This window comes from Raphanus sativus, chromosome 8 (assembly GCF_000801105.2).
Source record: "Raphanus sativus cultivar WK10039 chromosome 8, ASM80110v3, whole genome shotgun sequence".
Lineage (NCBI taxonomy): Eukaryota > Viridiplantae > Streptophyta > Magnoliopsida > Brassicales > Brassicaceae > Raphanus > Raphanus sativus.
The window spans coordinates 6,932,338-6,955,383 of record NC_079518.1 but is presented as its reverse complement, the minus strand read 5'-3'; the positions used below and the strand labels follow the sequence as shown (position 1 = coordinate 6,955,383).

Here is a 23,046-nt window from a genome sequence, read left to right as displayed (position 1 = left end):
GCTATATGAAATGATCTAAAACTTTTTATAGTTTTCGTATTTTTTCTCTTTTGAGTCATACGGTTCAATTATTGATAGCTTGCCAACATGGCGACAGCACAACAGTTACCTATCAGTGATCACACGACACACCACCAACGCATGAGCATAATATTAGTGGACTAATTCCAATATTCTCCATATCACGATTTCAGAAATATATCTGGATCAATATTATCGCAAACAAAACAAAAGTTTAAATTTATTTATTCATGATCAAAGGTCAATTAATACTATAGTCATAAATTATGGAGTCCTATCTTAATATCCTGAAGGGAACCCTCCTTTTCTTGGATCACTAACTGCTACAAGTCTACTCGTTCCGTTCGAATTTCCACCGGATTCTACAACTATTAACTGAGAAATCGCCCCATCAGCGATCGGCGTTAAGACATGACCTTTCTTCTCCAACACGTCTCTTGTCTCTTTAGGAAGCTCGAAGTGATCATCGTAAACTGTCTTCCAATCTTCATACGAAATCCTGTTTGGTATCAGCTGCAAAATGACATCACAAAAATACAAATTTTAGTTATAAACGAAAGAATAAGAAAGTTTCTACTTTGGGTAAAAAAAGAAGCAAAAACCTGGTGGAAGATTCTTGGAGCCATGACGGAAGAGAGAGGATCCATGTTGAGGAAAAAATGATTCAAGAAAACTTGTGTTGCTCCAGGGATGATATACAATCCTCCACTTGCACCAACTGCAGCTTTCACTTTACCGTCCTGCCCACGGAAACCAAAGCAGAAAAACACTGTCCTTTAGAACTCTAATTCATAGTGTTTCATGTAGCACAAGTAACATGTTTTTTTTTTCTAACCTTGAGTACAATGGTGGGAGACATTGAGGACAAAGGTCGTTTCCCTGGACGGATGAAGTTAGCTGGTGCTGGAGGCGGCACATCTGGTTGGACTTTCATGGGGATTGAGAAGTCGTCCATTTGGTTGTTCAGAACGATGCCTGTGCTAGGAGACAGCTTTATTGCCCCAAAGTAACCATTTATCGTAGTAGTCATTGCTACAACATTTCTCTCCTTATCTATTATCGAGAAATGGCTCGTCCCATGATCGTGTATCTCGTTCCATCTACAAAATAAGGGGAAAAAACATCATAAATCAGTTCAAAGAAGATGAATTTTATTTTAATAGATAGAAAAACTTACTTGCCACCATAATATTTGGGATCAAAGGTTTTGTTATCGTTAATCTTTTTCTTCAGTTCTTGTGCAAACTTTGGAGACAACATATCCGAAACAACCTTAGTAACATCGACAAAATCTGGATCCCCGAGGTTCATTCTGACCGCAAATGCATGTTTTAGAGCCTCAGCTAGTCGATGAACACCTAACGGTCCCGCAACACCCTTTGGTATCCCATATTGGGAAAGAATATTCAAAATCTGCAACGTAAGAAACCCCCAAAAACTATAAATCTAGGGTTTGATGAAATGTCACATTTTTAGCCAGAAAAAAAAACAGACTTACAAGCACCATTGAAGGGCCACCAGAGGAAGGAGGAGGCATACCAAGTACTCGGTACCCAAGAATATCGTTAGATAATGGTTTCTTAACTTTAACCTTGTAACTATGCAAATCTTTCAAAGTCAATATCCCTCCCAATTTTTGTATATCACTCACCAGGTTAACCCCAACGGTACCATTGTAAAATACTTTTGGACCATGTTCAGCAATTTGCTTAAGTGTAAAAGCCAATTCTGGGTTACGAACAACTGTCCCTGGTTTTTTGAGCTCTCCTTTTGAAGCAAATAGCTCGGAGAGACCAGCTTTGTCTGCTAAAATATCATCTCTAGTCGCGTTCATCTGCATATAAAGGTACTTAGAAATCTTGTATCCTTCAGCTGCCAGTTTCTCTGCGGGATACACTAATTGCTTCCACGGTAACTTTCCGAGTTGTTTCCAAGCAGTGAATAAACCCGCGATTTCCCCGGGAACAGCTACTGATAGGGGTCCTTTCTTCTTTAGTTCAAGATTACCGCTATACATATCCTACATTTAAGGAAAAACCTACCTAAGTTCAAGATAACATTCAAAACAAATATTTAATCAGAGTAAATATGTGTTACAAAATGCTATTACAGCCATACATATCCTACATTTAAGGAAAAACCTACTTAAGCTCAAGATAATCATGTTCAAAGTACATATTTTTTCTGTTTTATTTTAATTGTCGTTGTCAAATAAAATTTTTATTTTGAAAATAAATATTATTTTATATTTTAATAATAAGAGAAATAAATATTTGGTAAAAATATGTAAAAATTAAGAAAAAAATAGCAAAAATTGATAAAAACGAAATAATAAAGAGAAAAGGAAGAAAAGACCGAAAATATGTATAATATGTGTTGGAGAAATTAATGTGATAATCACATATATAATTCTACAAGTATTTGTTATTACTAAATGTTCATTAGTTATTACTTTACGATATTCTATATATAATATATATTTTCATACAACATTTATCTTTGTGAATTCGTAGGCAACCACCTAGTAAATAATAATTTTTGATACGGAAGGAGTATAATATATATAAATAATATTTTTTTTTTGTTCTGAAAAGTGTTAAGAAAAGTTATAACCTCTATACAATATGTATGATGTACACCAAAATCTAAAAATAAACGATTATATATATATATATATATTTATTTCAAAAAACGTTTTAAAAAGAACACTCTTTTTTACAACAAAAAAAAAAAATTGAACACTTATATCAAAACGCATATTACGATCAGAGGAAAAGAAAGGCATTAATTGCTAAAACGATACCTCAGTGGCTTGTAGAGGAGCGACCTCTCTAAAATCATAAGCAATTTCTTTACCACTAGCCATCTTAACCACTGCAAACGATCCACCGCCTAGACCGCTAGACCCTGGATTCACAACTCCCAAACAGAGAGCAACGGCCACAGAGGCATCAACGGCGTTCCCTCCTTGACGAAGTACATTCATGCCGATTTCAGAACACTCTCCATGGTCTGTGGCAACCGCAGCGTTAGACGCAACAATACTGTGCTGTCTTTTCTTAGCCGCAGCGTTTTGAAGAAACACGATCAGAAGAAGAATGATAGCTGCTATTCGAGCTACGATTGACGAAGAAACAAACCAAAGATTACTCATAGAGGTTATAAAGTAAATATAATCTAATTAGCTTTTAAACGACAACATATTAAATTCTTTTTAGATGTCTCGAGACTTATTATAAATTATTGAACATTGAATTGTAGAAATCTCAGCTCAGACTTATGAATATGAGTTAAATGTTGAAGCTTGTTAGTAGCAAACAGTCAGTTTCCAAGTTAGAAAACAAAATGACTCGACAAGGAATAATCGTTAACTCTCTCTTATGAAATTATAGAAACAAAATAACTTACAATTCATTTGTATGTCGCTTACAGAAAATGTCTAGTCCTTGGAAACAAGAGATTTGTTCAGGCGACATAAATAGGACTCTGTGGATTCTATCTTAGAATCTACAAAACCCCTTTTAAAACTTGCATGTCTTTTACGTAGTCTTTTTTTTAAATGTTCTTTACACTACATCGATCAAGTGCTAATCTACCTATATTTAAGAAATGAAGATATACACTAACGATGATATCAGCACTTTCCTTGATGACACACCGAGTATTAATAAAAAGATTGCGAGTCTGTGATCATTACTATTGCCGGATTGTGTTTTGATAAAAAGAGTAGTTCAATCTTTCCAAAAGTTGCAAGTCTTTCTAAAAGTTCATTTTTGTCAATGTTAAAATGTTCTTTAGTACTCTTTACACCACACCGTCTTAATAGTTAACTAGAGCTTGATCTGTGCGGCCGCACAGATATTTTACTAACGATTTATGTATATCATATATTTTTGTTATATCGTGTTATATATTTTAGTTGTTCAAAAAATAAAATCGTGTTATATACTTTTTATTAGATGTGTACTATACCAAAATATTGGATGTACATATATATTAATATATTATGTTGGGTTAAAATTATATTGACATTTTTTTATATTTTATTGTATGACTGAAATGTATTATTAGTATATTATGCGTTTGGATCAAATTAAAAATGAGTTACAAATATTCTAAAAAACGAATTGGACGGAATATAATTTGATCTGCCTATTTTAACAAAAATCATGGAAATAAAATTAATTTATATAAATATGAAGCTGATACTGCTGGAATATTCTCTTTTTATAAAAAATTGATGATAATATTCCAAAAACTATAATAAAGAATGTTAAAGCACAAGCGAATCACACCTAATATATATATATATATATATATATGCAAAATACTTTATTAGTAAGTTATAGTAATAAACATTAATTTTGTTTATATATTATAATGTATACTTATTATAGGACCAAAAATGCGGAAGCTAACTTATAATTTTTTTCCAATAGTTTAGGTTGTTTCAATAGTTTTTTTAATATTGATGTATTTTTAAATCGATTTAATTATATTTAACTCAAATTTATTTAAGGAAAACATGTTAATTTAACTGGAAAAGAAAAGTATTAAAATAGAAAATTCAATTTATTTCTAATGGCATGAAATGTAATTAACTTTGAAAATTAAGGGTATTTTTAATAGATACTTATCTTTTAATAATATAGATACTTTATTGGTAAGTTATAGTAATAAACATTACTTTTTATAGATTTATAATATATATGTATTATAAGACCAAAACGTGGAAGCTAACTTATAATTTTTTCAATAGTTTAGGTTGTTTCAATAGTTTGTTAATATTGATGTATTTTTAAATTGATTTAATCACATTTAACTCAAATTTATTTAAGAAAAACATATTAATCTAACTGGAAAAATTTAATTTATTTTAGTGGCATAAAATGTAACTAACTTTAAAAACTAAGTGATCTTTTTAATGGAAATTCTATTTTAATAATATAGATTTTGAATTTACATGATGTTCATTAGAAGATCAAAATTAAAGTTATCGTTATATAAAAAGAATTCAAGAACTAATCATTTTAATATTAAGTAGAAGACACTTTTATCTCATTAGAAAGTATTGCACATGACGTTTAATTCTAAATAGAAATGTCAAATGGATCTGTGGACCGCGGGACAGGCCCGTTTAAACCTGTGGCGGGACGGGTTTGGGCCTAAGGATTGTTATCCCGCAACGTTGCGGGCTAAGAGGGAAAGGGCTTGTGCGGGACGGGCCTTTTGCGGTACGAGCCTAGATAGACCGCGGGATACCCAAAAGTCCCGCATCTTCTTCGCTTCTCATTTCCTCCGCCACCTGAAAAACAAAAGAGAGAGAGAGCGAGAGGAAGGCGACTCGGTGCCACAAGAAACGGAGTTCCGGCCATGGTTTCTTCATGCATGATGCCTCCGATCTACCATTCGCCTTCTATCTCCTCCGGTGAAACTTTTTGGAGCCATAGCAAGAAGATCCATTTCCGGCCATGGTTTCTTCATCGACGGTGGTCCTGGGCTCTCCTGCTTCGATCATACACCGGAGCTTCTCATTCACTGCATGCATGTTCGTTTTCTTCTCCATTTCTCCTCTGTATGTACTTATAAGTTTTTTTAAAAATTGTTATTGATCTATGTAGTTACTGATTTTTTTTTCTTTTTGTAGTCTAATAGTTTGACTTGGTTTAACTTTTCAGGTGTGTTCTCTGAAGCTTCGATCCACCACTGGAACTTCATTGCTTCTTATAGATCCAACGCCTGAGCTTTATATGTTGTAAGATCCACCACCTAATGACAACACCTTGTTTGTCTATGTGTCGGTTAGGTTAGTTAAAATTTTAACTTAAAACCAGTGTCCTAATGTGTATTCGTTAAGTCTCTGTTTCGGTTAGATTTAGGATTCAACTTATGCTTGTTTTGTGTTCAGTTTATGATTAGTGTTTTGTTTTTGTAGTGAAAAGAATAGACAAGACAGAGTTGAAACTACAAAGCGAACAAGTAGGCGAATGGTGGTGACAATAGCATTTGTTTTTTTATGAAATTATGAGTTATGTTTTGATTCAGAAAAAATAATTGTGTCTTGAACTCTTCATTCTTGATCGTGTATAACAGGAAATTTGAAATATCCTAATGATGCTTTGAAACATAAGTATTTGCTACATCTGTTACGTACTGATGTCCCAAACCTATATGCTGCAGATTGAAGTTATCCCGCGGGCCGGCCCGTTTGTAACAGGACTTTATGCGGGACGGGATTGGGCCGGGGCTTTGGAGTACCGCAGCCCGCGCGGGACTGGACCGCAATGAACCGCAAATCGACGAACCCGCTGCGGTCCGGGACGGGACGGGACGACCTGTTTGACATTCCTAATTCTAAACTTTATCAATTATATAATATGTATAAATATAAATACTATGTTGAGAATTATGTATAGTAAATAAATGGTCAGATAGTAGACAACTTACAAATAAGATCTGCTATATTGACTAAGTTACATGACTTTAGTAGTACTTTTTTAATAGTACTTTAGTATACATAATATTACAAATTCACAGTTTTGTATCCAACAACTTGAAAATAAAACTATTTAGCATTAAAATATATGGAACATAACTTTTTTTTTTTTTGTCGCTGAATTGTATTATTAAGACTTCAAGGCAAAGAGTTCTAAACAATAAGAACCAACAAAACATCATAGAAAAGGGATACACCAGTAGGGATCTAAAATAAACTAACACATCTATCTGCGTATGGATGACCAAAGATTTTTCATATAAAAGCTTCATATTTGCTTCTGGAATAGATGAATCTCAAAGGAGATAATCGATCTTCATATTAATCCAAAAGCACCACGCTTCAAAGTGAGTTGAAAACGATTGTCATTCTCTTTTTATTACTCCAGTAGGAGCCACCGAAATAAGATAACTCTCTATTTTGCTCTATTAGTAGAGTCAAAGAGATTACCGTTCTATAGAACTTCATGCTGCCTTGTGATTAATTACAAGGGTAATTACATTTTGTGGTTATAAATTGAATTTTGGGATTATGCTCTATTTTGTGGTTAATTACAGAAGCAGCAAAGAAGAAGGACCACCCTCTTGTGGTTATGATGATGGATTATAGGGTTCAGTTGATGAGATTGAATTTTTCCGACGAAGTTGGTGTTATCGTAAATCCTGAAGCTAAATTTATTGGCCTAGATCAAATCGATGTGCGTGAAATATCTCATTGCGACGGTTTATTGTTATGCATTCCCAAAGAAGACCGCTCTAGGCTATTGGTTTGGAATCCCTATTGGGGGCGGGGGCAACTCAGGTGGATCGAGCACACACATAATCACCACTTACTGGACAAGCATCTCTTTGGTCGTTTGGACAGGTACACGTATGGTCTCGGATACAACAACAGTAGTTCCCAGTACAAAATCTTGAGATTTATTGATTATCCCCTAAAATTCGTTGAGTTCAAAATCTACGACTTCAACTCTGATTCATGGAGGATTCTTGATCTCTTTCCTCCAGACAACGACTGGTGTATACAATTTGGTGAACGCGGCCTATCTTTGAAGGGAAACACCTACTGGTTTGCAGCAGAAGCTAACAATTACGATGCCATTAGTTTCTTAGTCTGTTTTGATTTCACAACAGAGACATTCTCCCCGCTTTTGCCTCTCCCCTTTGAGGCTTTTCCTGAAGATACTTTGAGTCTATCATCATCATCTACTAGTCTTGTGGTTTTATTCCAGTCCGTGGATACATTGGAGATGGAGATCTGGATTTCCAATACGATTGAGCAGCCCAATGCCCTGTCCTGGAACAGCAAGGTTTTCTTATCGGCGAATATCAAACAACTCATTAGCCCCCATTGGAATTTTCCGATATCTGCGTGTTTCTTCATTGACCAGGAGAAAAAAGTAGCGGTGGTTTTTGATAAATACGCCCGTTATGGTACCTCCACTCGTGAAATAGCTTACGTCTTTTTTGGAGGAGGAGTGGATGATGATGGATCATTCTTGAAACAACAAGTTGTTAAAGAATCTGCATTCCCACTTTGTTATTCATGTGCTTGCTATTATGTTCCAAGCTTAGTGCAACTCAACTAGTAGTCCCACCTATTATCATTATTTATTTATCTCTGTTTGTTTCCCAAGATTGACTATTACGTTTTTGTTTTTGTTAATAAAAAAAAAAAGAAAGACATCAGTTTATGGTTATCATTTTCATTCTCGTTGGGGAGTTTGCAATGTTTTTTTTAGTGGTGGATTTTTTCGCATAGAAGGTAGAGATTTTACTGTGGTTTTTTTTGGAACACAGAGATTTTCTATGGACTTGTAAATTTTGCAGGTAAATATAGGCAAAGAGTCAAAGACTCTCTTTTGAATAATGACACCAAAGACTCTACCAAAACCTGGAGAGATGATTCTTTCTGTGCATGGCTCTCCTTTGGGGGTTTATCAAAAATATCAAAAGATAGGAGCTATGGTTGGTATGTTACTAGATCACTTTTCTGGTAGTGAGATAGGACGAGTAGTTCTTCTCCCTAGGATAACGCTTCTTACAGATGCAGGAAAACAAACTGAGGGATCAGAAAAGACAAGAACAATGGAGGTGTGTTTTGTAAATAGAGGAAAAAAGTTAAGGATCAAATTTCGGGAGTTTTGAACCCGACGTGAATCGAACACGCAACCTTCTGATCTGGAGTCAGACGCGCTACCATTGCGCCACGGATCCTGATGTAATAAAAACGTAACTACACGTTCTTGGTTATAACCTGCTATATTTAAACCAATATAACGAAAATGAAAATTTGACAAAAAAATATTTTCTGTTTTTGTTAATACATATCTTCATTTTCACCTTGAGATCACCACTCAAAATCCCAATACCTTTTCTTAAAAAAGAAAACAAAAACGAAATTTAGAAAAGAAAAAAAAAATTCACGGATAAGGATTGATAGGAAGAGGAAAAAAACAATTCAAGAAGAGGAGGAAGAGAACTAATATAATAACAAAAACAAACTTAACATTTCTACAAGGACGTTGGTTGATTAGTCGTCGGTCGTTGAAGGAAGAAGAAGTCTTTTCTCCTTCTTTCTTCACCGTACGATCGTTGTCTATACAATGAGAGAAACATCAAAGCCAATGGCTACAAGCTCTTCTTCCTCCTCCATCTCCTCAATTCCTCCTTCGTCTCCATCATCTTCTCCAGCCACCACGACCACGCCGCCACGTCAGAACAATCTCCTCAAGCCACCATCTTCAAAAAAGAAGAAAAACAAATCAAATGTGTTCGGAGTCTTACGCACCGTGTTTCGCTCTTTCCCTATCTTCACAACATCATCCCTAGCATGCAAAATCCCGGTTATCAATCCCGGTTTAGGCGTAGCAGAACCTCATCACAACACGTCAAGAGTCACCGGCACGTTGTTCGGATACCGTAAAGGCCGTGTAAGTCTCTCCATTCAAGAAACCCCTAAATGTCTACCTTCTTTAGTCGTAGAGCTCGCCATGCAAACCACAACGTTTCAAAAAGAACTTAGCATGGGGATGGTTAGAATCGCTCTCGAGACCGAGAAACAACCTAACAATAATAACAACAAGACAGAAAAGAGCACGAATATTTTGGATGAACCGTTGTGGACAATGTTTTGTAAAGGAGAGAAAACTGGTTACGGTGTGAGACGTGAAGCGAACGATGAAGACTTAAGCGTGATGGAACTGTTACGACCGGTGTCTATGGGCGCAGGAGTTTTGCCTGGAAACTCGGAGTCGGAAGGACCAGACGGTGAAATGGCGTATATGAGAGCTTACTTTGAGAGAGTTGTTGGGTCTAAAGATTCAGAGACTTTTTATATGTTGAGTCCTGAAGGTAATAATGGACCTGAGCTTAGTTTTTTCTTTGTAAGAGTTTGATTAATTTTGTTAATTTAAGGTGCATGTAAAGGCCGGAGACGGTGGTTGACGTTATATACATATAGTATCATTTTAGTATGATTAAATTATATTCTTCTCCTCATTCTTTTATATGATTACTCTAGTCATTTCTTTTTACTTATGCAAAAAGATAGATACCACATGTTTGTTTTATAATAAATCTTGATTTTGTTTATACAAAGAAAATAACTTTCGTTACACATGCTTTTTTTATATAACAAAAACATAAATTGTGACCACTATGTTAACAACTTAAACGTCATACTTTTATACTTCCTAGGTAAACAATGCGTAAATCTGATACATTTTCGTTTAGCCAATATAGATTCTATGGAACTACACATCCAACTTTCAGTTGTCCAAGAAAGCTACATGTTGGCGCCTGGCGGACTTGGGCTATCTTTTTGACGTGCTTGCCTTGAATTACTGCTTCCTACGTCAATCTTGATATCTCCAATCATCTTTTGATCCCAAACCCTCTCTCCATGTTCTTCCCATACAGTTAGTACAAAAACAAAATAAGTGAATTTGGATGTATGAGTGTTTGGTCCAATATTGTTGAGATATCAAATTCATATTAGATATACCGCACTTAATATACGATCTTTATTCTTTACAAGGAGTATACACCCTTCTGAAAAAGTAATTCATGAACCTAGAAGACATATATATTACATGAAAATTTAAGAAAATTTGGGTTGGGAGTAAAGTTCATCACTAAAAACTTACTTGTCATGGATGATTGGTATGGTATCCGAGCGAAAGCTGTGGTTGATGATCCAGTGAACAATAGAATAATCAAAGAAACTAAGCAAACCAAGCGATGATACATTATTTTTTATTTAGTTATTTGAAGTTTTATGGATTTTACAAGTGAACTTTGTCTCTGGCGAAGAAAATGATATGTATATGTTTGTTTGCTGAAAGAGGTGTTTTATTTATAGAGTTGTTATCCTGACATTATTTCTTTGACTAAGAAAAAGTCGTCCCAAAATTTTGTTTTCTTATATCATATGGCTGGAATTGATAATAGCTTTGGTTGAACTGAGAGTATAGATCATACGTCAACTGACTGAATGCATAATGTATTTTTTGTTATTTCTGAAGAATAGTCCAAGTTATCGGCTGAGATATAGTCAAACGAAAAAATATGCGTCTTAGATTCTTCGGCTTCGTCTGGGAGAAAAAATATCGCAACAAGACGGTCAAATAATTATCAAGCCGATATAACTGAAATCTTGAAATATATTTGTAAGCAACCCAAATAATTCGATTACATATTTACTCATTAATCACGACTAGTCACTATACGGTTTGGGACCATAGTTGATGTCATTATCCTTGACCTGCATGCAGTGAGTTACTGCCTTCTCCTTCTTTCTCTCTAATCAATATCCCAAACTACTACTATTTCAGTTTTCAACAGAACAACCCATTAATCTAATACATTATTTTCAAGTTCTAAAAGATAATATAGGTGGACATGCATTTACATGTCAGTTTTGATTGATAAGCTCATAAAACACATAAAATATTAGTAATCTATACACGTGTGCGTTTGTGCTTGCTTGTATAGAGGATGAACAGAAGATGCTCTTCTGACTATGAATTTCTTGTTTAAGAAAGTCTTTTTTTATACTCTTTGATTTAGTCAAAAACACGTTATGTCGAGGAGGTGCAACTAGAATGAAGGTTAAATTAAAGAGTTCTGAAACTTATGTTCATGTATTGTGTTCAAGTTGAAAATAATAGTTTTTTCTTTTGATAGCCCTTTGAGTTTGGTTGAATATAAGCTAGTATAGTAGCTTGAGCGTATAGCAATAAAGGTTTTTTTCTTTGATTTTCTTATGAGTTTGGTTGGATATAATCTAGCGTAGTAGACTAGTAGGTTGAGCAATTATGTTTTTTCTTTGATTTTCTTATGAGATGAGTAAATACTGTACGTTTATTTTAAAGTGAATTGTGTGGGAATTTCTAAATCTTTGCATGATGTTTAAAATAATTGGAATAACAATTACGAACCATGTCAAAATTAACAACATAAAACGAGAAACAAAACAAAAAACATTACATAACTCAACAAAATTCGTCTATATTATATCATCATAGTGAACGAGTTTTTTAAATCCGATAAAACTAATTGAAATGTTCTGAGAATGTAAAAATATAAAACCAAATATAGAGCAAGACGCTAAAGTTCTCTCATGCATTGTCAACTTGTCACTAAGACAAGAGAACAACTTGAAAGACTCAAAACAGCAACAGAACCTGCAACGAAAAGTCCACAAACCAATTTTTTTTTTCAAAGAGAATCACAAAACCAAAAGCTCAAGACACTTATTCCTTTTAAAAGAGCAGCTAGTAGTTACCTCACGTTTGAATAAGATGAATTGATCAGCGGACCTGAGACGGAGAGCATACCAAACCAGATGCATCTGCGCCAATGACTGCAAGATCACAGACCCCGCATATGTTTCCTTCCTGGCTTGGCACAAACCTGGCGGTGCAGTATGGACAGGAAACGTCTTTCTGACCTCTGTAGATCGGGACATAGGTTGATCCGCATATCACAAACGGGTTTCTGAAGTCGTAGTTGAGCTCGGTTGCATCAGTCATGTTGCGCTCAGCGGCTTGAACAATTTGTCTAGCCGTCTTGGCCTGGGTGTCCATTGGGTTGGTCTCCAACAATCTTTTGGCGAAGTTATAGGCAGTGGCGAGGTTCTTCGCCTTGTAGCAGACACCCATTGCACTAAACAGGGCGAGTCTTAAGTGAGGTAGTTGGAGGTTGCAGTGAGTGAAGTAAGCAGCGAGCTCCTGCTGCCTCACTGGGTCATCTCTGGTCTCTCTTCTCTTAAGCTCCATTTTAAGACCGAGTACATATTCTTTAACGATGATGACGAGCTCCTTTACCTCATCGACTTCACTTCTTGACTCGACCACCACTAGAGGGATGGTGTGGAGGATAGAGAGGAAGAGACGGAGAGCCTCAGTCAATTTCCCACTTGTTGTGGCTTTGTAGCCGGACTTGAGCTTCTCTTCTTGGTGGGAGAAATCATAAACAAGAGCTGGTGGACCACGGACGTTGGGACTTGAAGACTCGTTCCATCCACGCTCAATGGCAAGTGGAACCACAGGAGATGAAGTGAAAGCACGCAGATAGCTGTGGCTACCGTTGAACAAATCAATAAACATCGATTTCAAAGGGGCGAAGTTCTTGATGCCAAGCTGTCTGTGGAGCAGACGCATTGCAGCGTCGAAGCTTCCGGCTGCAGCTTGCTCAGCAGCAAGGGAAGATTTCTGGCTCCAAATATGGCTCACGGGCATACCTTGAGTCGGTGCCACGAAGACGGATGAACGTGCGTTAGCAGAGGCCTTAGGAGTGTCAAGCTCTGGTGGGAGCTCCAAGTCGTCAATTCCCAACCATCCACCTTCTTCATCATTTTCTTCATCTTCTTCTCCTCTTTCTGCTTCCTCCAAAATGGCTTTGATGTCTGTGTCCTCCATTCCATCAACATCAACCATGTCAAGTCCCTCACCCCAATCGCCACCAACATCTTCTTCATCTTCATCAACAGCTCCTCCTCTGGCTGCACTCTCTAGTCCGCCTTCGAATATTCCCTTCATCACTCTTAGAAGAGGCCAATCACCACCACACATGACGGGGGATGGTGGCATTAGAAGCGATGGAGTTTTCCCTTCAGGCAATGAGGGCACGTTGTCTCCAAGCTCAGTCGCCAGTCGCTCAGCGATGTCGTTTAATCCATGAACCGAAGCAGTGATATAAGCGAGGGGCAAATGACCAGCATTCTCAAGTATCTTCACACGCTCTTTAACATCTCCTAGGTAGAGCGCATTGTGGAACTGACCCATTACGTTGTTCTTAACTTCTGCAATCTTCATCAACTTTGAAAGCTTGTCCAACTTACCGGTAATGAGATAAAGAAAAGACAACCTCTCAAAATTCTTCGTCTGCTGGTACGCAAATTCAACAATCCCAGCATTACCTTGGCGAAGAGCCTCCACCCCAAGTTTGTACCACTGTTCTTTCTCATTAATCTCTGTAGCGGATGCAACAGCGACGCTGATGTTTCCGCTTTCAAGAGCCAGGTTGAATCGGACCCTCTCGTCTTCAACAAAATGGAGGGCGACTTCAGGGAATCCTTTCTGCTGCAGGTAAGCAATCATAGCCTGTCCACATAGCTGAGAGTTCCTTATCATGCCCATGACATGGTCGTACTTCTTCCTCAGCAGTGCAAGCTTGAAAATGTATTCAGTTGCATTGATGGTGATTGCCCGGTTTTTCCCATCCCTGTCCAAGCAAAAGATTGTATTTCCAGAAACCTTGGTGATGTAGATAGGGACATCCAGGGTTCTGATGATTCCACTATCCCCATTAGGAAGGCAGTACTTGATATGGTTCAAAGTGGTGTAAATGAAGACACCATTTTCATCCCAAGCTCCACTTTTAACACGTATAGTCTCATGAAGCGTGCACTGGAGGACAAGTTTTTTGCTCGCAATAATGATAGTGTGTTTGCTGAGCAAAGCAACACTCTCCATATCATTAGACCAAACAACATACCTAACAAACGGTGTCTGAAGTTCACCGAGAACAAGCCTTTGCTGAAGGTCAAATATAACCACTTTATCCTCAGATCTACAAAGCAAATTTCCTGTCCCCGCATAAAAGATAGCATCTGTGGGAATAGGCAGAGCACTCTTTTTAACCACCTCGTTCTTGAGATTCTTGACTAACACCTGGCTGGTGCTTTTCTCAAGAACAGCAAACCGGTTACGGGCAATGAACACCGCAGAACCACCTGTGCCCCTCTTTGCATCTTGCACAACGTCGCTCCTACCAACACTTTCTTTGGGTATGATGTACAACTCGTAAGAACCACCATCCAGATCTGAGCAGATCAAAACTGCATTTTCCGTCGGACTGTATGACAGAGTTCTGGGACTTTGATTCAAGCTTGGTGTACCAGGACGCCGTATGGGGATAACTTGGGATTCTTTCTGAGTTGAACATTCGTAGTACCTCAAAAATCTATCTTTGACATAGAACAGAGAATCACCACTCACAGCAAACGCAGGACGCTCTCTCTCAAGTTTGAACACGATCATACCATTGTCATGCCCCGCTGCCAGTAAATTAATCTCAGGGTGAACTGCAAGAATCCAGAATCGATCATGCTCACGGCGAAAAGTTTGGATTCCAGTTCGCTTGGTAGCATCCCAGACACGAATGCTTTTATCCTCAGAGTTGGATACAATAATGTCCTGTTTTGCATGGAACATAACAGATGAGACATTATTCATGTGGCCACGCAGTGTATCCACCTCCCAGGCTTTAGTTTCTGCAACAAAATTGAAAAGAACGGATGAGTTACATCAGCTACACTATTATCAAGTTCTTAAAAAAAGAGAGACAGACTTCCGGAAATACCATTCATACGCCAGAGCTTTACTTGGCGGTCATCTGCACCTGAGACGATGAGAGGAAGGGTGGGATGAAAAGAAGCCCAGTTTACTCCTCTATCATGACCTTCGAGAACATACTTAACTATAGCGTCAACACCACCAAAAAGATCAGAGTTCATCTGCGTAAACCGCATGAGGTCATCAGCAGGAGACACCGACTTCTTCTTAAGCGAACCAATATCCCAGACACGGACAGTCTGATCCAAAGACGCCGACACCACAAGGTCCTCCTTAGGATGGAAAGAAGCACACATAACATAATGATTGTGGCCAGTCAACACAGAGATACAAGTCCGTGACTGCCAGTTCCAAATGCGGATGGTCTGGTCGTCACTAGCACTCACAATCCACGGGTTCTCGTGGTGAAACTGGACAGTGCGGATATAGTCGAGATGGCCGAGGAGAGTGAAAAGGCACCTGTGCGTTTTGTGGTTCCAAACTTTAATCTTGTAATCGTCTCCTGCAAAACACAATCCCTCAATGAGTAACGTTCTGAAAAAGTATAAACGAAACAATCCAAGACGATTGCATTTACAAGTAATATGTGATCTGATTACAGCTGACTAGGTCCAATTATCCAAAAGAGCATATATTATACAACAAATGTTAACTTAGTATAAGCATTTATCAATCAACGAAACCAATCCTCTTCAAAGTGAAACCAATCTATAGATCTAGAAATCGAGAGCACACGCAAAGATTCAATACCTCCGGAGACGAAGAGAGGCTGAGAATTGTGAAAATGAACACCACGGACAGGACCTTCGTGCTCGTCGAATCGATCGATCAGAGTACCCATACGATAATCCCAGAGCTGGATCACACCACTGTGCAAACTGGCGAGGATCCATGGCCGTTTAGGGTGGAAGGTAAGGCCCTTGACTCTGTTACTCTTCGTCTCGAACTTCGTCAACATAATTTCTTTTTTCTTTCCAGATCACGAAACGGAAAACAGCTCTACACAAAACCAGATTCACATAGAACGAAAAGTCATTTCACAAATCGTAAGCAGATCTGACGGCACTAGGTAGTGAGATCCCGAAATATCGAGACTCGTGAAAATGAAGAGGAGGAGAAATAGAGATTATTCACCTCGGATCGGATCGTATCGGATCGGATCAGATCAGGACAAGGAGAGCTTCACGGTGACGATCAGTAGCATTACCAGAGAAGCGTGGATGCGAGAGCGAAGAGAGGAATCACGATGGTGTTAATGAGGAGGAGAAAGGAGAAGAGAGTGATCCAGTTTCGTCGAATAGATCTCGCTTCTTAATTGGAATGAATTTACTTCCTTTTTTTTATTCGAAGAATATTAAAAGACATATATATATGGGCCCAAGATCATTAAACTAAATTGGACCTTAAGTTGTTATTATATGGGCCTACAATCTTTAGGATTAGGCCCAGTTTAGGATTAATGTATGATAGATTGATATACCAACAACACTAGGCAATCACATGGACAAGTATTGTAATTTTTGTGGTCAGAATCGTTAGATTTTGTATGAACTCTCAAGTCATGGACTAAAGCAAAAGGATGGGTTTTGATCTATAGACTCATCTCTTGTGAAGTTTCCTTGGATCAAAAAAGTTGTTTTAATACCAAACTGCAAATCATTTCATGGACCTTAAGAGTATTAGTCGAGAGCTAAAAGCTTCAGTGGATATGTTTACTAAACATAATTCCATAATCTATATTGGGATCTGGTACCCTTTTTTTTATGGAGCCAGCAGCTCATCTCTGTATTACATTTTGGCAGGCCAAACTTGCTAAGCTACCAAAGGTTGTGGTGGTGGTGGTGGAGCTGGAGAAGGTTTTGATGTGACCAAAAGTACTGTGAGATTCTAGAGTTGGACTTGTTGGGTTTACTTGGGTTGGAAACTTCATATCTGAGTCATCTGGTTTCTAGTCGCTTTGACCCATTTCTTGTGCCATATAAAGTTACTCTTGTCTTGGATAGATCAACATATTATCTTGGAATTAGAACTGTGTTTTGGCCGATGTTATAGTTTTTCATGGTTCATACTATTTTCTTTAGGTTGCTTCTTATGAGTTCACAACATTGACCTGCAATCCCGGAGTTATTACGTACCGTGGAGCTAAATTCCCAGGTTATTATCAATGATTATTGATAATCACGGGATTATTATCAATGATTATTGTTATCCGCATGGTTATTTAAATACAGCCACTCTGTTTCAGTACTTATCTTCAATAGGTATAATAATGCAAAGGTGCACTGTCAAATCTCAACCATGTGATGTGATCCTTGTGAAGCGGAGAATTCATGTTCTCTAAAATTCCTCTCTGATATAAAAGTCGAATATTATTTTTTATTTATTTTTAAAATAACTTGGTGAAACAGTACTAGAGTTGACCAATGTGCATATAAAAAAAAATCCAGTTCCTTCTTCTCCATCCACTACACGCTATCAAACTTACGTAATTAATGGCTTCTATCAGCTTATTCGAAGCGTCATTATCTCTTTTTTGCTTTCTCATCCTCTGTTACTTTCTCAACAAGAAACATTATGGTTACCATGTCAACAAAAGCTACCCTTGGAACTGGCCTGTTCTCGGGATGCTTCCAGCTTTGGTCTCGTGGTCACGTCGGATCGATGCTCTCATCCGGGTCCTAGAGAAGAGCAACTTGACGTTTTTGTTCAAGGGTCCGTGGTTCGCTAGAATGGATGCGTTGATCACCGTTGATCCAGCTAATATACATCATATACTAAGCTCAAATTTCTCCAACTACATCAAGGGACCGGAGTATAAAGAGATGGTAGATGTCTTTGGAGACGCGCTTTTCACCACCGATGGAGAGCTATGGAAGAATATAAGAATGTCTTCTCAGGTCATCCTCAGCCGTCAAGGTTTTCAAAACTTGTCGATGAGTGTCACAAGTAGTAAAATCAAGGACGTGCTTCTTCCTATTTTGAGTCGCTTTTCAGAGGAAGGGACAGTGGTGGACTTGCAGGATGTGTTCCGGAGATTCATGTTCGATATATCCCTACTTTTAGTATCCGGTTCTGATCCTCACTCTCTCTCCATTGAAATGCCAGAGGTTGAGCTCGCAGAAGCCTTCGAAAACGCTGGGGATGCCATTGTGTTTAGGCTTATCAAACCAAGATTCTTGTGGAAGTTGCAAAACAGGTTGGGACTGGGAAAGGAGAGGAAGCTGATAGAAGCGGGTGCGACATTTGATAGAGTGTGCGCAAAATACATAGCTGCAAAGAGAGAAGAGGTAAGATCACAAGGAGGGATTCATCATGATCATGATCATGTTCATTCAGATGGAGAGAGTGAAGATTTTTTAACGTATTACATAAAGCTAGATACAAGCAAATACGAGCTCTTGCATCCAAGCGATGATAAGTTTCTTAGAGACACCATTTTAGCTATCATTATGGCAATAAGGGATACCTCTTCCAGTGCTCTCACTTGGTTTTTTTGGCTCCTCTCCAAAAACCCTCACGTGGAAGCCAAGATTCGCCAAGAGATCAACGCAAACCTACCTAGTAGTACCGGAAGTAGTAGTCAATGGTCGGCTATCGATCGGAGAGAGTTTTTGAACAAGTTGGTTTATCTGCATGGGGCCTTGTATGAAACGATGAGGCTCTATCCACCACTTCCCTTCCAGCGCAAGACTTCTATAAAATCAGATGTACTTCCAAGTGGTCACATAGTCGATGCTAGTTCTAACGTTATCTTCCTTAGCATTGCGTTAGGGAGGATGAGATCCGTATGGGGAGAAGACGCGTTGGAATTCAAGCCGGAGAGATGGGTTTCAGAGACTGGTGAGTTGAGACACGAGCCTTCTTCCAAGTTCCTTGTGTTTAACACCGGTCCGAGAACTTGTTCCGGTAAGCATTTAGCTATGGTGACAATGAAGACCGTAGTCGTGGAGATATTACAACACTATGACATTAAGCTCGTCAAAGGACATATGATTAAGCCAAAGGCTCATCTTAATCTGCTCATGAAACATGGGCTTAGAGTCACGCTGACTAAGAGATGTTCAGCTTGAAATGTCAATTTTTTTAGTTTCTCCAATAATAATCTAGTCCGATATAGTATTAAAAAGTAATAAGGTACGTAATATATGCATTGTCCAAATGTACGTTTCCCTTGGTCTTTGGAAGCTTGGTGTGATTTGATGAGACTTATTTCTTACTTCTATTAACTAACGCTGGAGTGTTATTTCTTATATAAGAAAGTATGCATTGCGCCTTAAGATTTAAGAACATAAACTTTTCAACTACTTCAAATTAGTTTTAGGCAAAAATCTCTGAACCATTTCAGTATTCGAAACCTACTCTAGATTAAACTCCAAGATCACAGTCCAAGACGACGTTCTTTCAAAGTGTACTATCCTCTGTAAATAAAATTAAGTACCTTCTGCTCTTTCCGTTCCTATTACTTTTTCTTCCGTTTCTATTACTATAAACGGCTTCGCCACAATCAAACCGTCTCATTTGAACTTCACATATTCTTCAACGACTTACTCATCAAGGTTACTCTTTCAGTTACGTCCTCACTAAGAGACCCTTCAGTTACTTCATCATCAAGAAAGTATTTCACTTAAGCAACTTTGCACTGTCAACTCTTAATCATGTGATCCTTGTTTATTGGGGAGTGCAGCACGGATCATTTGTTTATACTATTCTCTAGTTATCTTATCTTTCAATAAATCGACACACTCTAAAACGTAGTCAAACAATAGACTCTATTATGCGTATATAAATCTAGTTCCTTCTTCTTTTTCTCCACTACCCACTATCAAACTTCGCTAATGGCTTGCATCGGCTTACTTGAAGCATCCATTGCTCTTTTTTGCTTCCTAATTTTCTATTTATTCCTCATCCAGAAACATTATTGTTACATGCTCATCAAGAAATACCTTCAAAGCTATCCTTGGAACTGGCCTGTTCTTGGGATGCTTCCAGCTGTGCTCATGAGGTTCAACCGGATCGATGATGCCATCTATATCATTGAGAAGACCAACCTGACATTTGTATTCAAGGGTCCATGGTTCGCTAGAATGGATGCGCTAATCACCGTTGATCCAGCTAATATACATCATATATTGACCTCAAATTTCTCCAACTACGTCAAAGGACCTGAGTTGAAAGAGATATTGGATGTCTATGGAGATGCCATATTCAACACCGATGGAGAGCTATGGAAGAATCTAAGAATGTCTTTTCAGGCCATCCTCAATCGTCAAGGTTTTCAAAACATGTCATTTAGTGTCACAACAAGCAAACTCCAGGACGTGCTTCTTCCTCTTTTCAGTCGCTTTTCAGAAGAAGGGACAGTGGTGGACTTGCAGGATGTGTTCCGGAGATTCATGTTCGATACATCCCTAGTTACCATTACCGGGTCTGATCCTCACTCTCTCTCCATTGAAATGCCAGAGGTTGAGTTCGCAGAAGCCTTCGATAATGCTGGGGAAGCCATTTTGTTTAGGCATGTCATACCAAGGTTCTTGTGGAAGTTTCAAAACATGATGAGATTGGGTCAAGAGAAGAAGTTGATAGAAGCCAGTGCAACTTTTGATCGAATCTGCGCGAAATACATTGATGCAAAGAGAGAAGAGATAAGATCACAAGGGATTAATCATGATCATTCCAATGGAGAAAGTGAAGATGTTTTAACATCTTACACAAAGCTAGATACAAGCAAGTACGAGATCTTGGATCCAAGCGATGATAAGTTCATTGGAGAAACCCTTTTATCTTTCATTTTCGCAGGGAGAGATACCACTGCCACTTCTCTCACTTGGTTTTTCGGACTCCTCACCAAAAACCCTAACGTGGAAGCCAAGATTCGCCAAGAAATCACCAAAAATCTACCGGAAGCTAGTCAAGAGAGGTCATGGTCGGCTAGTGATCACAAAGAGTATTTGAACAAGTTGGTGTATCTACATGCAGCACTGTATGAAGCAATGAGGCTCTATCCACCAATTCCGTTCGAGCGCAAGTCTCCGATAAAATCAGATGTACTTCCAAGTGGGCACAAAATCGATGCAAACTCTAACATTATCATCCCTATCTATGCATTAGGGAGAATGAGATCCGTATGGGGAGAAGACGCGTGGGAGTTCAAGCCAGAGAGATGGATTTCAGAGACTGGAGGGTTGAGACATGAGCCTTCTTCCAAGTTCTTAGCATTTAACTCCGGTCCAAGAACTTGTCCTGGTAAGAATTTAGCTATGATGACAATGAAGACCGTAGTAGTGGATATATTACAAAGCTATGACATTAAGCTCGTCAAAGGACATAAGATTGAACCAAAGCCTCGTCTTGCTCTGCAAATGAAACATGGGCTTAGAATCACTCTTACTAAGAGATGTTCGGCTTGATCTGTTAATGTTTGAGTTGCTCCACTGATCTATCGGATATAGTATCAAAAGTAATAAGGCGCGTATGTATTGTCCAAATGTAGTTACCTCGTGGTCTTTGCAAGGTTGGTATATTTGTGATTTGAGGAAGTTTACTTCTAGCTTATTTTTATTATGTATTAATGATCGCTAAGCTGTTTATTTCTTATATGAAAATTTATTGCATTGTGCCTTAATAAAAGTCTACTGTCATTATCTCAATGCTACACACTAATTTTGATTTGTAACTACTAGGATAGTGGAAATTATATATGAGAGAAACTCGTGACATAGCTCTGATTTAGACCATACGAGGTATCTAATCTATTAATTTAAGGATTATCTACTATTTGAACTTCTCATTTAAATTTTGGACTCTTTCATAGTTGTTGCTAAAATATATCATGCCTCTTATACAATGCAACCTACCAACTTAAATTAAACCAAATCTTAACCAACATAGATTAGTTAAACCTAACCAGTAATACTTTTATAATATTTTTGGTTAATCTCTTAATATAATTAGATCATATAAAACTGAACCACTTTTAAATCAACGAGTTCCATATCATTCCAGACATAAGAGAAAAAATATCCGACTCATTTACAACGTAAGTATACAAAGACCGTGTATGCTTATGCTCATTGATCTTCCAAAAACCAAATAATTGTGGCATAGACCAACATAGGCTCATGTTCGTATCACTAACTTTACTTCCATATATTTACTATTCACCTACATCATATCACAACATACACAGTTCTGCAAGAACATGATTTTTTTTTTTTTCAAACAACTAAATAATGGTGGCATATGGTCAATAGATTTTTTAAATATGTTTTTTATATATTACATTTTACGAGACTATGTGTATAAGTTTTTTTTTTGAAAAAGGGCATAACTATGTGTATAAGTTAAAAGGTAAAAAGTGTGACAAGGCAAATTATTATACTAAAAATGAAAGAAGATTAAATACAAACTAATAACAAGTACAACACAAATTATAACACTATTAAATTCTATATATATTTAATAATACATTATATATATATGTCTAATATGTATATATATATATATAAATGTTACACAAAATATATATAATATTATATACACATATTATATATACCATATATTATTAATTGAAATTTGACAAATCAATTTCCGCCCTTTAAAGCGGGTCCTAATCTAGTTTTGTTCTTCTTACAAAGCGCACTTTCTTAATCATAAAGTGTACTTTCTTAAT

At 37.5% G+C, this 23,046-nt stretch overlaps 7 protein-coding genes and 1 non-coding gene across 8 annotated transcripts; 4 read left to right on the top strand and 4 right to left on the bottom strand.

The window, feature by feature from the left end:
- Positions 1–206: 206 nt before the first annotated feature.
- LOC108819826 (glutathione hydrolase 1-like) lies at positions 207–3,564 on the bottom strand. Its single transcript, XM_018592855.2, has 7 exons — positions 3,430–3,564; positions 2,825–3,138; positions 1,520–2,041; positions 1,199–1,434; positions 857–1,121; positions 624–761; positions 207–534 (listed from the first exon to the last, which is right to left on the bottom strand). The coding sequence occupies exons 1-7, from the start codon at positions 3,434–3,436 to the stop codon at positions 301–303; spliced, it is 1,716 nt and encodes a 571-aa protein (XP_018448357.2). The 5' UTR covers positions 3,437–3,564; the 3' UTR covers positions 207–300.
- A 2,865-nt stretch (positions 3,565–6,429) lies between these two features.
- Positions 6,430–8,172, top strand: LOC108819825 (putative F-box protein At3g24580). Its single transcript, XM_018592854.2, has 2 exons — positions 6,430–6,436; positions 7,075–8,172. The coding sequence occupies exons 1-2, from the start codon at positions 6,430–6,432 to the stop codon at positions 8,103–8,105; spliced, it is 1,038 nt and encodes a 345-aa protein (XP_018448356.1). The 3' UTR covers positions 8,106–8,172.
- Positions 8,173–8,661: 489 nt separating this feature from the next.
- Positions 8,662–8,733, bottom strand: TRNAW-CCA (transfer RNA tryptophan (anticodon CCA)). The gene has a single exon. It is a non-coding gene; the product is annotated as a tRNA-Trp (tRNA).
- An 87-nt stretch (positions 8,734–8,820) lies between these two features.
- On the top strand, positions 8,821–10,013 carry LOC108821180 (protein MIZU-KUSSEI 1). The gene has a single exon (XM_018594224.2). It carries the CDS (start codon positions 9,123–9,125, stop codon positions 9,912–9,914), a length of 792 nt encoding a protein of 263 aa, XP_018449726.1. The 5' UTR covers positions 8,821–9,122; the 3' UTR covers positions 9,915–10,013.
- Positions 10,014–10,068: 55 nt separating this feature from the next.
- Positions 10,069–10,861, bottom strand: LOC108819824 (serine rich endogenous peptide 18). The gene is made up of 2 exons (XM_018592853.2): positions 10,665–10,861; positions 10,069–10,425 (listed from the first exon to the last, which is right to left on the bottom strand). The coding sequence occupies exons 1-2, from the start codon at positions 10,765–10,767 to the stop codon at positions 10,304–10,306; spliced, it is 225 nt and encodes a 74-aa protein (XP_018448355.1). The 5' UTR covers positions 10,768–10,861; the 3' UTR covers positions 10,069–10,303.
- Positions 10,862–11,922: 1,061 nt separating this feature from the next.
- On the bottom strand, positions 11,923–16,712 carry LOC108822153 (coatomer subunit alpha-2). Its single transcript, XM_018595178.2, has 5 exons — positions 16,512–16,712; positions 16,128–16,376; positions 15,385–15,879; positions 12,305–15,295; positions 11,923–12,203 (listed from the first exon to the last, which is right to left on the bottom strand). The coding sequence occupies exons 2-4, from the start codon at positions 16,333–16,335 to the stop codon at positions 12,330–12,332; spliced, it is 3,669 nt and encodes a 1,222-aa protein (XP_018450680.1). The 5' UTR covers positions 16,336–16,376; positions 16,512–16,712; the 3' UTR covers positions 11,923–12,203; positions 12,305–12,329.
- Positions 16,713–17,790: 1,078 nt separating this feature from the next.
- Positions 17,791–19,556, top strand: LOC108821517 (alkane hydroxylase MAH1-like). Its single transcript, XM_018594532.2, has one exon. It carries the CDS (start codon positions 17,870–17,872, stop codon positions 19,445–19,447), a length of 1,578 nt encoding a protein of 525 aa, XP_018450034.2. The 5' UTR covers positions 17,791–17,869; the 3' UTR covers positions 19,448–19,556.
- A 641-nt stretch (positions 19,557–20,197) lies between these two features.
- On the top strand, positions 20,198–21,784 carry LOC108821479 (alkane hydroxylase MAH1-like). Its single transcript, XM_018594511.2, has one exon. It carries the CDS (start codon positions 20,213–20,215, stop codon positions 21,782–21,784), a length of 1,572 nt encoding a protein of 523 aa, XP_018450013.1. The 5' UTR covers positions 20,198–20,212.
- The last annotated feature ends 1,262 nt before the right edge of the window (positions 21,785–23,046 follow it).

What these genes read in the sequence shown, in the direction of transcription:
- LOC108819826 (XM_018592855.2), bottom strand. An exon ending in CTCCTCTACAAGCCACTGAG is followed by an intron (nt 2,042 to 2,824) that starts GTATCGTTTTAG and finishes CCTTAAATGTAG; the next exon opens with GATATGTATAGCGGTAATCT. An exon ending in GTGGCCCTTCAATGGTGCTT is followed by an intron (nt 1,435 to 1,519) that starts GTAAGTCTGTTT and finishes CTTACGTTGCAG; the next exon opens with ATTTTGAATATTCTTTCCCA.
- LOC108821180 (XM_018594224.2), top strand. Translation starts at nt 9,123, where the DNA reads ATGAGAGAAACATCAAAGCCAATGGCTACAAGCTCTTCTTCCTCCTCC.
- LOC108819824 (XM_018592853.2), bottom strand. Translation starts at nt 10,767, where the DNA reads ATGTATCATCGCTTGGTTTGCTTAGTTTCTTTGATTATTCTATTGTTC. An exon ending in ATACCAATCATCCATGACAA is followed by an intron (nt 10,426 to 10,664) that starts GTAAGTTTTTAG and finishes CTGTATGGGAAG; the next exon opens with AACATGGAGAGAGGGTTTGG.
- LOC108822153 (XM_018595178.2), bottom strand. Translation starts at nt 16,335, where the DNA reads ATGTTGACGAAGTTCGAGACGAAGAGTAACAGAGTCAAGGGCCTTACC. An exon ending in GCCTCTCTTCGTCTCCGGAG is followed by an intron (nt 15,880 to 16,127) that starts GTATTGAATCTT and finishes TGTGTTTTGCAG; the next exon opens with GAGACGATTACAAGATTAAA. An exon ending in AAAGCTCTGGCGTATGAATG is followed by an intron (nt 15,296 to 15,384) that starts GTATTTCCGGAA and finishes ATTTTGTTGCAG; the next exon opens with AAACTAAAGCCTGGGAGGTG.
- LOC108821517 (XM_018594532.2), top strand. Translation starts at nt 17,870, where the DNA reads ATGGCTTCTATCAGCTTATTCGAAGCGTCATTATCTCTTTTTTGCTTT.
- LOC108821479 (XM_018594511.2), top strand. Translation starts at nt 20,213, where the DNA reads ATGGCTTGCATCGGCTTACTTGAAGCATCCATTGCTCTTTTTTGCTTC.